This window comes from Myotis daubentonii, chromosome 2 (genome assembly GCF_963259705.1).
Source record: "Myotis daubentonii chromosome 2, mMyoDau2.1, whole genome shotgun sequence".
NCBI lineage: Eukaryota > Metazoa > Chordata > Mammalia > Chiroptera > Vespertilionidae > Myotis > Myotis daubentonii.
The window spans coordinates 213315435-213332788 of record NC_081841.1 but is presented as its reverse complement, the minus strand read 5'-3'; the positions used below and the strand labels follow the sequence as shown (position 1 = coordinate 213332788).

General features: G+C 41.5%; 1 protein-coding gene across 2 annotated transcripts in view; it reads right to left on the bottom strand.

The window, feature by feature from the left end:
* Positions 1 to 17354, bottom strand: part of LOC132228725 (cytochrome P450 4V2-like) — a 36356-nt gene continuing 19002 nt past the window's right edge. For both annotated transcript variants that reach the window (XM_059685633.1, XM_059685634.1), the window contains exons 8-11: positions 6429 to 6531; positions 2066 to 2200; positions 1794 to 1973; positions 1 to 409 (exon numbers count right to left, since the gene is read on the bottom strand). In XM_059685633.1, coding sequence (XP_059541616.1) covers positions 237 to 409; positions 1794 to 1973; positions 2066 to 2200; positions 6429 to 6531 — 591 coding nt within the window. In that variant the 3' untranslated portion in view covers positions 1 to 236. The remainder of the gene's footprint in view (positions 410 to 1793; positions 1974 to 2065; positions 2201 to 6428; positions 6532 to 17354) is intronic.

Genomic DNA, 17354 nt, shown 5'->3' with positions numbered 1-17354 from the left:
TTGAGAAATGTATACATTTATTTGGGTACAGATATCAGTTAACTCATCTTTTGGGATCAAGAGCAAGGGTAAGATAATGGTGGTGATGAAAATATAAAAACTCTCTCTTTGGAAGACTTGACCCCAAGGTAAGTGGTGATAAGAAAAAATTAAGTGTAGGGATTAACACATTTTAAATGCAAAATTTCTCTTGAAGAAAGACTTTATTCCTACTAAGGCACAGCCCAATAATGGAGTTAGGATGCATCTGCGTTTCTCCTCTTCAACTTGATCCAAATGCCATTAGTAGGACGAAGAATCAGCTCTCCTGCCAGACCAAGTTCTTCTCTTTTCTGGGTGGATTCTACCCAAAAATGCCTCAGGATGCATGAAAGAATTACCTTTTCTTCCATCATGGCAAACCTTTGACCTTCAAATTAATGTAAATAACATAACTTTAATTACAGATCTATCTCAAATGAGAGAAAGAACAGGTTCTATTAGAGGAAGCACGTGATGTTAGATTTTCACAGTAGGCCCTGGGAGAACCAGTATCACTCAGAATGCTTCCTGATAATAAAGATCCTTGAGTGCCCTTGCCTGCTCCCACCCAGTGCATCTGAATAGCTGTGTGGACAAAGAATCCAGCCCATGCAGCACCCAGATGAATCCTGGGCTCATTGAAGCCTGAGAACCACTACTCTAGAATGCTATCCTCTGGGCCTTTAATGCAGTTTACTATAGAGTTACCAGGCCTCATTGCACCAATGCCTGCATTTACATAAATAAAATGCCAGAGATACTAAGCCAAAAGTGTTTATAATGCATGGCGGTGTGCAATCATTTTATTTAAGTATTTCCACTGGTCCTATGGTGAGTATTCTCTGTTTTGGCTTTGAAGAAAGCAATTTTTAAAAGCAATGAAAACAGGTTAAATAAACTAATTGTTATAAATAAGCTTTCTACCATATAAAGTATATTCTACTTCAATCCAAAGATCTACATTTTAAAACTCTACCATGAAACTGGTTATGCTTTATGTTATGGGCTGAATGGTATTCCCCCCAATTCATCTGCTTTATTCTTAACCCTCAGTACCTCACAATGTGACTGCATTTGGGGATAGGGCCCTTAAAGAGGTGATTAAAATAAAATGAGGTCCTATGGATGGGCCCTAATCCAATTTGACTGGTGTCTTTACAAAAAAAAAGAGATCAAGCCCTGGCTAGGTGGCTCAGTTGGTTGGTATGTCATCCCATTCACCATAAGGTTGTGAGTTCAATTCCATCAGGGCATATACTTAGGTTTTGGGTTAGATTCCTGGTTGGGGCACGTATGGGAGGCAACCATTCAATGTTTCTCTCACATCAATGATTCCCTCTCTCTCTAAAAATCAATAGGAATGTATCCTTGAGTGGGGATTAATAAATTAAAAACACACCCACACCCACACACAGACAGAGGAATAAACTCTTTCTGTGAAGACAGAGGGAGAAGACATCTATCTATAAGCCAAGGACAGATGCCTCAGAAGAAACAAGCCCTGCAGACACCTTGATCTTGGACTTTTGGCCTCCAGAATTGTGATAAAATAAAATTCTGTCATTTAAGCCACCCAGTCTGTGGTGCTTTGTTACAGCAGCCCTAGAAAACTGATATACTTTATGAGAGTCATAGTAAAGTAGGGGGAAAAAATAAAACAACTAGTTTTTTCACAGACTTGTATCTGAGACACTACATTTCAAAGACACTATTGTGAGAAACCCCCTGCCGTGTGCGCGTGAAAGGTCAAACCGATTGTGATGGATACAAACCTATACAGTTTCTGGGTCCAGCAGAGAAGGGCACATATGCGTATGGATGGCGTCCCATCGAATTCTCGGGAAAGAACCGCTCTGGCTTGAACTCCTCAGGGTCTGGGAAGTACCGTGGGTCTCTATGCAGTGCGTAGGGAATGATGACTATTTGAGAGCCTTTCACAACCTTGTATCCCCCTGTCATGAGGCAGTCGATATGTCATGAGAACAGAGCAAGACAGACACAGAAAAGTCCACTCTCCCCACTACTTTCATGAAAGAATTCTCACCAACATCACAATCTTCATTAAGTTCACGGGCAATTAAAGGCACAGAAGGAAAAATACGAAGGGTCTCCTTAATAACACACTCCAGATATTTAAGTTTCTTCAGGTCTTCTAAGGTAACAGGGCGATCAGAATTCCCTGATCAAAATAAATACATGAAATAAAATAAATGAAAGAACTATTTGGGCTTGGTGGATAAGACATCAAAAAAGAATATATGATAACATCAATACACTGAATGTTAAATACCAACAGCTAAAGTAAAATTCTTAATAGTATAGATAATGAAAATAAAATGAGACAATAATGCTAAGTAAAAAAAAAAAAATACCAAAGGTCACATGTTGTATCATTAAATTTGGAGGAAGTACTCAGAGAAGCTAAATCCATAGAGACAGAGTGTAAATGAGGTGCTGCCAGGGACTGAAGGAAGAGAAAATGGGCAGTGGCTGATTAATGGCGCAGGGTTTCCTTTTGGCTGCTGAAATGGGTTGGAATTAGACAGAGGTGACAGTTACATAACATTGTGAATGCATGAAACCATAAGTTTAAAACATTTAATTTTGAATTCTCAGAGCCTCTTCAGAAGTGAATCTTCTCCTGGGTCAGCTTCTTGGATTCTCCCCATAGCCTGGCCCCCGAATGCCCTCCATTCCCACCTCAAAGAGAAATCCAAATGACTTCTTGGATGTGTCAACAGGAGAAAAAACACAGCACAAAGCAACTGAAAATACTGAGAAAGCAAAAAATGAGACAGACCAACTCAATGAACAAGCCAGTGAGAAGATTCTGAAGGCGGACATATAGCAAATCCTGCCAACCACTGTTTCTCAGAAGAGGTAGGAATTGATGGCCTAAAACCCAAATTTTCAACCAACAACATTTGCAACCATCTCTATGCCTGCACTGCTCGGGGAGATGCATGGAAAGGCACTGTGTTATTTAACCACAGTTGAAGTACAGAATGGAAAAGTAATACATCAGGTCACAGAACAGATTTTCATTGCGATGAAAACCCTTCCTTGGAATATAGTTGCACCCAAGCAATTTCATCTGAGTGCAAGCCGTGATGCATTTTTCAAAGTCCACGAAATATCTGGAAAGGATTTGATGAAATGTTCAAATCCAATGCAGGATAAAGCCAGCAGGAAGAGGCCGAGAAACAAAAATCTGGTTTATGGCCATTCTGATGCAGGTGCAGGTAAGGTGGGAGATCATCGAAAGTTGTATTTGCCAAAATCCAATTCATTACTACTTGCTTCCTGATGTGGAAGATGAAGACAGGGATGGAGAAGAGAAGAAGATGATGATGGAGGGGGAGAGGGAGAGGATTGAAAGCTACCAATGAAGAAGCTGATGAGGATGAAGGAGAAGATGACTAAGGAACATGGATGGATTCCAACCTTCTTTTTAAAAGTTTCCTCCAGTCACTGGGAGCAAGTTACAGTCTGGGTTTTGTTTTGTTTTGCTTTACTCTTAGGCTCAGTCATTCTGCTCTTGAAGTCTTTTCTCTCCCTTACATCCTGGTTCTCAACTTATTTGGGGGGAAATACCTTGAGCAGAATACAGTGGGAAAAGAATCTCTAACGCTTTCTGTTCCAAATTCTTTTTTTTTTTTTTTTTACTTTTAAAAGTATTTTTATTTTTTTCCCTTGATTTTAATTTTTTTTTCTTTATTGATTAGGGTGTTACACATGTGTCCTTATCCCCCCATTGTCCCCTAATCCCCCACTCATGCCCTCACCCGCCTGGTGTCTGCATCCATGGGTTAGGCTTATATGCATGCATACAAGTCCAAATTCACTTTTATCCCTTCCTATTAAACTTTATGGAATCAATGCCCCTGTGCTCTGTGGGAAAGAAAAATCTTCTGCTTAAATTGCTCCGCTAGAGACTGGAGGCTCAGTCTGCGCAGTAGTACACAGAATTCTAACTTGTTTCCTCCTTTCTCTGTACACTGAGCACACAGATTACACTGTGTCTCTGTGAATGTGGACAGTTAGCATTTACCGACATACACCTGTCTACTTTCTCTTGTAGGGAACATTTTTTAAACTAAAAAAAAAATGGGTTTATAGAAGGACAAAGGGTAGTTATGAGACGTTTGGGTTAGTTAAGTTGGCATTTAAACAACAAGGCTTCCCCTTTGGTATGTTTAATTGTGACATTTAATGGACTTCCTTGCAGTTTAAAATGATGCTTTTAAAATAAAATTTTAAAATAATTTTCAAATAAAATGCAATAAACTTGAAATGAGAAAAAAAATAAAATAAAATTGTCTCCTAATAATGGCCTGTGCCCTGCTACTCAATAGGAGAGTAGCGGTCCTGCAGAATCTTATTTGGAATCGTCATTCTCTATTGTAATCTTGTTCCTGTTTATTTAATTTTTTTTTTTGTTTCACCGGAAAGAAAAGATATTGATCAATTTTAAACATTAAAAGTGTACCAGTTGCTTTCTTATAATGAATCTAAATGTGAAGTCTACCTCAGTAAAAAAAAAAAAAAAAAAAAAAAAAAAAAAAAAGAAAAAGAAAAAGAGGAATGAATACTTACATTTCAATATCCAAATATCAGTTGCTCAAAAAATGTTTAGAACTAATACTGGGGATAGAAGAGAAGTGAGGCACAATTAGCAAAATCATGAGAAGCAGCAGAATAAAAATTCTAGCAAAAATGGTGTCAATTATGTGAGATCCAAAAGTACTTATGACACCTACATTGTGCTAGAAATTGTAAAAAACATGAACATGGGAACACATTCCAAAAGACCCTGGGTTTCTAGAATACCCAATTTACCCACCAGAGGCAATCTGAGAGAAATACAAAGTGATACGGGAAAAGTGAAATGACAGAAACAGAGCCCAGAAGTTTAGATCATCTCCATTCTATAAAATAAAGTCTTTGCTCTTGATATGAAAATCCAGTCCTCACACCATCTGGACATGAAATTACTTTTCCCACTTCACCCCTCCATGGGTTCTAACAAATGTTCTGAATTCCACCTGTCCTTTGATGCTTACTATTATCTTATAACTTCTCCACTTTGCCATTGTGCAACTGGAGCCTCTCTTTCTAGAAAGTCTTCCACCTCCTCCTCTTTTCCTTTATTATTCCTTCCCCACTTTGCACTAGAAAAATACATCAGACACCAATTTGTTGGTTGGCCAAGCCAACCTTTACCTTTCTTTTCCCAGCCATGGGCAGCCATATGACATCTGATTAAACAAAGAATTAAGTCGATGGCACAATGCAAAGTTCCTTTGTGGTAGACTGATTGTGACCCACAAATAAATCATGTCCTAATCCCTAGAACCTTTAAGTATTACCCTTTTTGGGAAGAATAATATTTCCAATAAAATCTTTTGAAGATTTTATTAAGGATCTTCAAATGGAGAGATGATCGTTAATTATCCAGTTGGGCCATGAATGCCATCACAAATGTCATGATAAGAGGGAGCAGTGGGAGATCTGACACACACCCACAGAAGAGAAGGTCATGTAAAGATGGAGACAGAGATTGGAATGATGTGGCCATAAGCCAAGATGTGTTGGCAGTCACCAGAAGGAGTGGATTCTCCCCTCAGGCTTCCAAAAACTGCTGCCCTGCCAACACATTGATTCAACTCAGAGATACTCATCTGGGCCTTCTGGTGTCCAGAACTGTAAGAGAATAAATTTCTATTGTGCAAAGCCACCCAGTTTGCAGAATCGGTGACTGCAGTCAAAGGAGACTAATATTATCCTTCATTCCCCCTCCCCTTTCTTATTGCCTTAAAGATAAACATGAGACCCAGAACCACAATCAAGAAAACAAAATCCATGATGATGAAAATGACAGAGAGAAAAAAGAGCAAGCCCACGATTCTCACAACATCCCTACAGGCATCAGCCTAGGACCCATTACCTACAGGTTACTGGTTGTACAAAAGAAAAGTATGTCCCATCAGCTTAACCCACAGAAATCCTATATGGAACAGCTCTCCTTGACCCCGCTAACCAGCTTCACCTCTCCTCTCTGCTCTCCACTAGCCCCTTCATCCTCATATCACCCAAGCACACAGCCATGACTTGATACTTTATACAGTGTCTGCTTCACCTATGAAGCGTGAGGTCCCTGAGGACACTGACATTTATCAGTGTAGCCCCTGCATATAGCCTGGTGCAGTGACAGGCCAAGCACCCGTAAACAAATAGATGAGGTCTTGCAAAAGACATTAGGCCTGGAAGGGATCCCATATGGCAGCCTTCCTGCTTATTACAGTGTCTTTAGAACAGGCCCGACTGCACATTCTTAATGAGGAAGAATGCCATTTGCTTCAGTGACTTGGGACCTTCAGTGTAAGTAGTGAAAGGGCCCTACATACCAAACACTTCATCCAGCTCATTGCCTAATTTTTTCTGGACTTCTGGATGGCAACCCAAAAGATACAAGGTCCAGTTCATTCCAGCTGCAGTTGTGTCATGGCCCTACAAATGTAAGAGAAAAAAAATAGCTTAGAAAGCAGAGTTCTATTGAGAAGGTTAGGGATGCTAGCTCTATTTTGAATTGTCTCTGGATTTGACAGCTGTGACGTGACCCCAGACAGAACAAGTTAATTTTATACAGTATGTTACCTCGGTGGGGAACAAACCAATGAAACAATCCCTTCAAAGGGGATGCCTCTGGGTACAGGGACATTCAATACGACAGAGTCACATACTTGGTGAGAGTGGCTGGGCTGGGCTGACAGGAGGCATTCTGAGGGAACTCCGTGCCCTGGACTGTTTTTGAGGAAATAAAAGTGTGACTTTCCTGAGCCAAGTGGCCAGATCTGCACTTCTCTACTGTCCCCCATTTGTACAGTAGGGCGGACACCAGGCAGCACATGGGTGGTTCTGAACAACAGTCTCCACATCAAGAAGTTTATAAATACCCCAATTTAAACCTTGCTGAGTTTGAGGCAAAATACCATCATTTTGTGGAAAGGAACTCAATTATTCTTCACAAAAAAACCATGGGAGCCCAGCAGGCCTGGTTCAGTGCTTGAGCATCGACCTATGAACCAGGATGTCATGGTTCAATTCCTGGTCACGACACATGCTCGGGTTGTGGGCTCAATCCCCAGCAGGGGGCATGCAGGAGGCAGCCATTCAGTGATTCTCTCTCATCAATGATGTTGCTGTCTCTCCCTCTCCCTTCAATAAAAATATATTACTCTGAAATCAATAAAAATACACATATTTTTAAATCTCCGTGGGATACATGATGCCGCTATTCCCATTTTAGAGATGACAAACTGAGCCCCCAAAAGATGCTCCATGACTTTCCCAGGGCCCGGCAGCTTCATAGGAGGTGGAGGCAAGAATAGGACCCTCGGAGTTTCTGATGACAAAGCCGAGTCCACACTCTTCACCTCGGGGAGCGTGGGGGATCCGGGTGAGGAGAGTCCAGCTCCAATACTGATGCTCACACCCTGGGCGACCTTATTCTCTGTCCGTTCAGTGTCTGTAGGCATCAGCCCCTTATTTCCTGTCCTCATCTCAGCAGGACATCCACATGCAAAATGGTAAGTTCTTCAGAAAAAAAATGTATTTGAAAAATAAAAAATAATATTATAACTCTTACTGGTCCATTTACCCTATGCAACGCAAGTGACCATTGTAATTTTTCATCTCCTGGGCAGAAGTCTCTGAAGCACTTGTTTTAGCTCCTAAGTGGAATTGTGGAGGACTTTTCTGCAATTTTAAAAAATAAGTTTATAAGTCTCTGATGTTGCCATGATTGTATTTTCTCACACTTGCAATTTCTTTAAAGAAATGACTCTGAACTCCAGACAAAAGCTTGCCCATGTCACTCAGTTGTTTAGCAAAGTCATAGAGGACATGCTTTTGCTAAACAATTTTAATAGCTTCTCTTGAATTTGAAAATGAACTTCCTGTTTTATTTTTGTCTGCGACCCAAAAGCAGAAACACAAAGCACAGAGCCAACAAATGCATTGGCGGAACTTCGCAAGGCAAGAATCCACCAGACCAGGAGCATAAAAGGCCTGGCATAGACATAGAAGCATGGAACAGATTGTCTATTCCATATCAGAGGGAAGGAGGGGGTGGGTATGTGAGTGGGTGAGAAGAGATCAACCAAGGAACTTGTATGCATATATGCATAACCCATGGACACAGACAATAGCGGGTGAAGACCTGGGGTGGGGGGCTGGAGCAGGCTATAAGGGGTTATTGGGGGAAAACGGGGGAAATATGTAGTACTTTTAACAATAAAGATTTAAAAAATAAAAATAAAATGAAATTTAAAAGTAAAAAAATAAAATAGAAGGCCTGGCAACAACAGCCTGCATCCTCTTACGGAGGAGGTCAGAATATTGTAGTTGTACATGCTATGCCTACTGTTTCATGAGAAGAAGGAAATAATTAGAACTTCAAAGAATGTTAGAGCTGCAAGAAAGAGGTCGTTATTCTGGTTGTTTTTGTGGAAGTGAGAGGTTACTGGTGGAAGATGGATGTGTATGTGCAGGTGTGTGTATGTGTGTGTGTGAGTGCGTGTGTAAGTGCATGTGTGAATGTGTGTATGCATGTGTGGGTTCAGGGGCCACTTCAACATCAGATACCAGCCAATATCTATTGCACAAGAATGTGTCAGGCACGATGGTTGGTGCACATTAGAAAACTATTCACCTAGTCCTCAGAGCTGTTCTGTGAGGCCCGTGTTATTACAGCGAGGACACAGAAGTCCCGAAAGGGAGAGGAGTTGCCGAGGTCACACTTCTAGTATAGGTCAGAGCTCGGATTTGGCCCCACAGCCCACTCTTTAGTGAATTAGATGTCCATTTTCTGCATAATGTTTCTTTTCAATAGAGTGATCTGCTTAAAATAGAATTTTAAAACCGCTGATATAGTCTATCTTTCCACTTTCCACACAGGGAGACCATGGCAGAGATCTGCAATGACTGGGCCTGTCTCATCTGGCCAGTCAGCATAGACCTGGGAGAGGTCAGGTCTGTGGACCCTTCACACTGCTTGCTTCCTGCTACAGGGCACAGAGCTTCCTCCCTGGGGAGGGACTGCACCCAGGCAGCTGCAGGCAGAGCAAACACAATCCATGCAGTCCGCCATCGAAAACTGATGGCTTTGCCTTTCCTCCATTTCCAGGATATTCCAAAGGCTGCTTCCTAAAACCATTGCTTAATCTTTACTTGGTAAGCCACATGTTATAAGCTTTTCTCTTTATAATATTTAATGTAGTTATAATTATTTTTGCAAAAGAATCATCTTTTTGCCCAGCCAGTGTGGCTCAGTGGTTGAGTGTTGACCTATGAAGGAGGAGGACACGGTTCAATTCCTGTCAGGGCACATGCAGGAGGCAGCCAATCAATGATTCTCTCTCATCACTGATGTTTCTATCTTCCTATCCCTATCCCTTTGTCTCTCTCCCTAAAAAAAAATCAATGAAACTATATATTTTTTAAATTTGTCTCTTTTTTTTAATGCGAAGACGAGCAATCTCCTTAGAATCACAAACTGGTTAAATTCTCTACTAGAAGGAGCTGGGAAGATGGTGGCTGGCAGGATGGAGGTGAGGGAGAGGGTGTGAGTGAGTGAGGAAGTGACAGGGGAGTGTGTGACGTGTGTAGAGTGTGTGGGAATGAGTGAGGGACAGTTAAAACCGGCAGGAGTATCAGAGGCTGGCAGACCAGGCTCTCCTGGACAGGGAGCCCCTACCACTGCTGCAGGCACTCCCCTGGCTGTGGGGCTCCAGCAGGGAGCACACACCATCTTGAAGGGGAGAGGGGCCTCCTCTAGGAACTCATCAGTACCACCCCCCAGACTGGCCTTGACACTGCCTGCGACCCTACAGCCACACCAGCCAAAGGCCTGCTGCCTCGTCAGCAGACCCGCAGACCTTAGGACATCTACCTCCAAGGGCGCATGGCTCCTGCAACAGTAAGTGAGACTTTCCCTTCCCCGGCTGCAGACCTCCAAACACCCCAGTCACGCAGATCCACTGCATGGGCACCCTGAGTCACCAGCCCAGGCTGAGGGCTCTCCAATGCCTCTGTGAGCCACCGCTGGGTGCGCAGGTATCCAAACAAGGCAGCAGGGCCCTGGCAGTAGATATTGGGACTTTCCCATTCCCGGCTACCTGTCCACAGACACCGTGGTCACACAGTTTCAGCACACAGGCCCCCAGAGTCCACTGCCACAGCAGGCGGCTCCCAGGTGCCTCTGTGAGCAGCTGCTGGGCGCACTCTTCTCGAATGCCAACCTCCCGACCTCCAGTCACCATAGTTGCACCAATCCAGCGCATAGGCCCCAGCAGACAGCTCCCAGGTGCCTCTCAGCCACCGTAAGACATGACCCTGGCTGCCAGGATCCAGTAACCATGGTAGCACTGCTCCAGCACACAGCACCTCTCAGCCCACCGCCCCAGCAGACAGCTCTGTAAGACACCGCTGGGCTTGTGTATCCAACCAAGGGCGCACATCCCCCCGAAGGAGATACTGGGACTTCCCCCTCCCCGGGTCAGCAGCACAACACAATCATGCAGCTCCAGCGCGTAAGTCCCACAAGCAAACAGCCCCAGCAGATGGCTCCTGGGCCCCTCTGTGAGCTGCCATTGGGCGTGTGCCTCAACAACCAAGGGCGCACGGCTCCCTCAACAGGATCCATGACATTCCCCTCCCAGCTGCCTACCTCTGGACACCTTGGTGAGTTACTGAGGACCCGCCGCTCCAGACAAGGTCACATTGTTTCAGCCACAGACTCTAAGATTCCCACAACCCCAGCTGCTGACTCCTGCACCCCCTCGTCCTTCAGAGAGGGAAATCACTTTGGCCAGAGTCCCACTGCCTCAACCACAGACTAGGGACAGCTGCCCCAAATTGTCAGGGGCTCTCGGACCCTCGTAGTGAGATAAAGAGTGAAGCGTCACCCCAGCAAGAGTCACACAACACCAGCCAAAGTCACAGTACCTGAGCCTCAGGCCCCAAGATCCCTTCCAAGCCCATGGACTCTAGAAACTCACAATTAGCACATGCCAGTGAGACCCCAGGCAAGCCTTTCCACAAGAGCTGGAACTACGATCACATCCACAACAGCTTACACAATGAAGCTGTGGGTGAGTCACATTGCCAATCTATGATGAGACTTCATCCAAGAATAAGAAACTAACATTCAAGAACCAACTACATCAACAGAACCCAAATAGCTCAAGTAGGGGGCTCCGCTAGATCACCAAGCCCAGGAGATTTGAGATACTGCACCATTGGGTCCCCAAAATCACCAACTGCATAGTACCATCCCCAAAGGAGCCTGGGTAGAAAAGCAGTTGGATCTAAGACATAGAAACAATTAAAACATTACAGCAAAAAATGGGGAGACATAAAAACAATCACCCGAGGAAAGAAAAAAAGGAATCACCAGAAGGAGAATTAAATGAGATGGAGGAAAATAACTTGTAAGAGGAAGAATTCAGAGTAATGGTTATAAGGATGCTGAAACGTCTGGATGACAAATACACACAACTGAATGAGAATTATAAAAAGCTGAATAAGAATGCCACCAACATGAAATGGAATCAAGAGGAAATGAAGAATGACCTAGCTGCAATAAAGAACATAATGGAAGACTTCAATAGCAGACTTGAAGAGGCTGAGGACCACATCAGAGAATTAGAAGACAAGGTAGGAAAAAACACACAAACACAGCAGCAACTGGAAAGAAAACTTAAAAAGCAGGAGGAGAGCCTAAGGGAGCTTTGGGACAACACAAAAGGAAACAACACTGCATTATAGGGGTGCCAGGAGGAGAGGAAGTGGAGGAAGGAATAGAAAACCTGTTTGAAGAAATAATGACAGAAAACTTCTCTGATGTTGGGAAGAAAAGAACCCATACAAGTCTACAGCTTTTTCTGAAGAAGAAAGTTGATCTGGTATTTAAGTAGGGTCTTAAACTTTGTAATTTCTAACTACAATATAATGACTCTTCATCAGTTATAACAAGCTACTTCAAAATGTGATCAGAATTTTAAAAATGCTAAAAACTTTTTTAAAATTTCTTTATTGGTTAAGGTATTACAAATGTGTCCTCGTCCCCCCATTAACCCCTAACCTCCCCCCACCAATCATGTTCTCATCCCCCTGTTGTCCATGTCCATTGGTTTGGTTTATATGCATGCAAACGAGTCCTTTTGTTGATCTCTTCCCCTTACCCCCACCCTCCCCTACTTTCCCTCTGGGGATTGATAGTCTGATCGCTATTTCTCTGTCTATGTAGTTCTCTATATTCCACAAATGAGTGAGATCATGTGGTATTTATCTTTCTCTGACTGGCTAATTTCACTTAGCATAATGCTCTCCAGTTCCATTCATGCTGTTGCAAATGGTAAGAGTTCCTTCTTTTTTACTGCAGCGTAGTTATTCCATTGTGTAGATGTACCACAGTTTTCTAATCCATTCATCTACTGATGGGCACTTAGGCTGTTTCCAGATCTTAGCTATGGTGAATTGTGCTGCTATGAACATAGGGGTGTATATATCCTTTCTGATTGGTGTTTCTGGTTTCTTGGGATATATTCCTAGAAGTGGGATCACTGGGTCAAATGGGAGTTCCATTTTTAGTTTTTTGAGGAAACTCCATACTGTTTTCCACAGTGGCTGCATGAGTCTGCATTCCCACCAGTGTGCAGAAGGGTTCCTTTTTCTCCACATCCTCTCCAACACTTGTGGTTTGTTGATTTGTTGATGATAGCCATTCTGGTAGGTGTGAGATGATACCGCATTGTCGTTTTGATTTGCATCTCTCGTATAATTACTTACTTTGAGCATGTTTTCATATGTCTTTCGGCCTTCTGTATGTCCTCTTTTAAAAAGTGTCTATCTAGGTCCGTTGCCTATTTTTTGATTGGATTGTTTATCTTCCTATTGTTAAGTTGCATGAGTTCCCTGTAAATGTTGGAGATTAAGCCCTTATCGGTGATATTGTTGGCAAATATTTTCTCCCATGCAGTGGGTTTTCTTGTTGTTTTGTTGATGGTTTCTTTTGCTGTGCAGAAGCATTTTATTTTGATGTAGTCCCATTTGTTTATTTTCTCTTTAGTTTCCATTGTCCTAGGAGCAGTATCAGAGAAGAAATTCCTTTGGCATATGGTTGCGATTTTGCTGCCTGTGGATTCCTCTAGTATTTTTATGGTTCCCAGTCTTACGTTTAAGTCTTTTATCCATTTTGAGTTTATTTTGTGTATGGTGTGAGTTGGTGGTCTAGTTTCATCTTTTTGTATATATCTGTCCAATTTTCCCAACACCATTTATTGAAGAGATTGTCTTGACTCCATTGTATGCTCTTGCCTCCTTTGTTGAATCTTAATTGGGCATAGTGGTTTGGGTTGATTTCTGGGTTCTCTATTCTATTCCATTGATCTATATGTCTGTTCTTGCGCCAGTTCCATGCTGTTTTAAGAACAGTGGCTTTGTAATACAGCTTAATATCTGTTATTGAGATTCCACCTACTTTGTTCTTCTTTCTCAGGATTGCTGCAGCTATTCGGGGTCTTTTTTTATTCCAGATGAATTTTTGGAGCGTTTGTTCTAGATTTGTGAAATATGCCATTGGTAATTTAATGGGGATTGCGTTGAATCTATAGATTGCTTGGGGTAGTATGGACATTTTGATGATATTGATTCTACCAATCCATGAACAGGGTATGTTCTTCCATCTGTTTATGTCTTCTTCTATCTCTTTTTTCAGTGTCCTGTAGTTTTTCACATATAAGTCTTTTACCTCCTTAGTTAAATTTATTCCTAGGTATCTTAATTTTTTTTGTGTGATGGTAAATGGGATTGCTTTTTTAGTCTCCCTTTCTGTAAGTTCACTATTGGTGTAAAGAAATGCCATAGATTTCTTGGCATTAATTTTGTATCCTGCTACATTGCCGAATTCATTTATTAAGTCTAATAATTTTTTGATGGAGTCTCTAGGGTTCTCTATGTACAGTATCATGTTATCTGCAAATAAGGACAGTTTTACTTCTTCTTTTCCAATTTGGATGCCTTTTATTTCTTCTTGTCTGATCGCAACGGCTAGTACTTCCAGTACTATGTTGAACAGGAGTGGTGAGAGGGGGCATCCCTGTCTTGTTCCTGTTCTTAGGGGAAATGGTTTTAGTTTTTGCCCATTGAGTATGATGTTGGCTGTGGGTTTGTCATATATGGCTTTTATTATGTTGAGGTATGATCCTTCTATTCCCACCTTTGCTGAGAGTTTTTATCAAGAAAGGGTGTTGCAATGAAAGAGAATTACAGGCCAATATCCCTCATGAACATAGATGCCAAAATCCTCAACAAAATCTTAGCAAATCGGATCCAGCAGTACATCAGAAAGATCATACACCATGACCAAGTAGGATTTATCCCAGGGATGCAAGGATGGTACAATATCCGCAAATCAATAAATGTGATACATCACATAAACAAATTGAAAGAAAAAAACCACATGGTCTTATCAATTGATGCAGAAAAAGCATTTGACAAAATTCAACACCCATTTTTGATAAAACCTCTCAGCAAGGTGGGAGTAGAAGGATCATACCTCAACATAATAAAAGCCATATATGACAGGCCCACAGCCAACATCATACTCAATGGACAAAAACTAACACCATTTCCCCTAAGAACAGGAACAAGACAGGGATGCCCCCTCTCACCACTCCTGTTCAACATAGTACTGGAAGTGTTAGCCATTGCAATTCGGCAAGAAGAAGAAATAAAAGGCATCCAAATTGGAAAAGAGGAAGTAAAACTGTCCTTATTTGCAGACGACATGATATTATACATACAAAACCCTAGAGATTCCATCAAAAAGCTACTAGACTTAATACATGAATTTGGCAATGTAGCAGGATACAAAATTAATCCCAAGAAATCTGAGGCATTTCTATACACCAATAATGAACTTTCAGAAAGAGAGATTATAAAATCAATCCCATTTACCATTGCACCAAAAAAATTAAGCTACCTAGGAATAAACTTAACTAAAGAGGTAAAAGACCTCTACTCAGAAAACTACAGGACGTTGAAAAAAGATATAGAGGAAGACATAAACAGATGGAAGAACATACCGTGTTCATGGATTGGTAGAATCAACATCATTAAAATGTCCATACTACCCAAAGCAATCTATAAATTCAACGCACTTCCCATTAAAATACCAACAGCATACTTCAGAGATCTAGAACGAACTTTCCAAAAATTCATCTGGAATAAAAAAAGACCCCGAATAGCTGCAGCAATCCTGAAAAAGAACAAAGTAGGTGGGATCTCAATAACAGATATCAAGTTGTATTACAAAGCCACTGTTCTCAAAACTGCCTGGAACTGACACAAGAATAGGCATATAGATCAATGGAATAGAATAGAGAGCCCAGAAATCGGCCCAAACCAATATGCTCAATTAATATTTGACGAAGGAGGCAAGAACATACAATGGGGCCAAGATAGTCTCTTCAATAAATGGTGTTGGGAAAATTGGACAGATATATGCAAGAAAATGAAACTAGACCACCAACTTACACCAAACACAAAAATAAACTCAAAATGGATAAAGGACTTAAATATACGACAGGAAACCATAAAAATTCTAGAAGAATCCAAAGGCAACAAAATCTCAGACATATGCCGAAGCAATTTCTTCACTGATACAGCTCCTAGGGCACTTGAAACTAAAGAAAAAATGAACAAATGGGACTACATCAAAATAAAAAGCTTCTGCACAGCAAAAGAAACCATCAACAAAACAATGAGAAAACCCACTGTGTGGGAAAACATATTTGCCAATGTCATATCTGATAAGGGCCTAATCTCCAAAATTTATAGGGAACTCATACAACTTAACAAAAGGAAGATAAACAATCCAATCAAAAAATGGGCAAATGACCTAAATAGACACCTTTCAAAAGAGGACATTCAGAAAGCCAAGAGACATATGAAAACATGCTCAAAGTCACTAATCATCCGAGAGATGCAAATCAAAACAGCAATGAGGCACCATCTCACACCTGTCAGACTGGCTATCATCAACAAATCAACAAACGACAAGTGCTGGAGAGGATGTGGAGAAAAAGGAACACTTGTGCACTGCTGGTGGGAATGCAGACTGGTGCAGCCACTATGGGAGACAGTATGGAGTTTCCTTAAAAAACTAAAAATGGAACTCCCATTTGACCCAGTGATCCCACTTCTAGAAATATATCCCAAGAAACCGGAAACACCAATCAGAAAGGATATATGCACCCCTATGTTCATAGCAGCACAATTCACCATAGCTAAGATCTGGAAACAGCCTAAGTGCCCATCAGTAGATGAATGGATTAGAAAACTGTGGTACATCTACACGATGGAATACTATGCTGCTGTAAAAAGGAAGGAACTCTTACCATTTGCAACGTCATGGATGGATCTGGAGAGCATTATGCTAAGTGAAATAAGCCAGTCAATAAAGGAAAAATACCACATGATCTCGCTCATTCATGGACAATAGAGACCATTATAAACTTTTGAACAATAATAGATACAGAGGCAGAGCTACCTCAAACAGAGTGTCAAACTGCAGCGGGAAGGCCGGGGAGGGTTGGGGGGCAGGAGGTAGGGGGGTAAGAGATCAACTAAAGGACTTGTATGCATGCATATAAGCATAACCAATGGACATAAGACACTGGGGAATAGGGGAGGCTAGGGGATTGTCTAGGGCGGGGGGATAAAATGGACACATATGTAATACCCTTTGTAATACTTTAAGCAATAAAAAAAATATAAATAAATAAAAATAAAAAATAAAAATAAATAAATAAAAAAAATTAAAAAAAAGAAAGGGTGTTGGATTTTATCAAATGCTTTTTCTACATCAATTGATATGACTATGTGGTTTTTATCTCTAAATTTGTTTATGTGATGTATCACGTTTATTGATTTGCGGATATTGTACCATCCTTGCATCCCTGGGATAAATCCTACTTGGTCATGGTGTATGATCTTTCTGATGTACTGCTGGATCTGATTTGCTAGGATTTTGTTGAGGATTTTGGCGTCTGTGTTCATGAGGGATATTGCCTGTAATTCTCTTTCATTGTGCTGTCTTTACCTGGTTTTGGTATTAGGGTGATGCTGGCTTCATAGAATGAGCTTGGAAGTGTTCCTTCCTCTTGAATTTTTTGGAATAGTCTGAGGATATGGTTTAGTTCTTTCTTGACTGTTTGGTAAAACTCCCCTATGAAGCTGTCTGGCCCCGGGCTTTTGTTTGCTGGAAG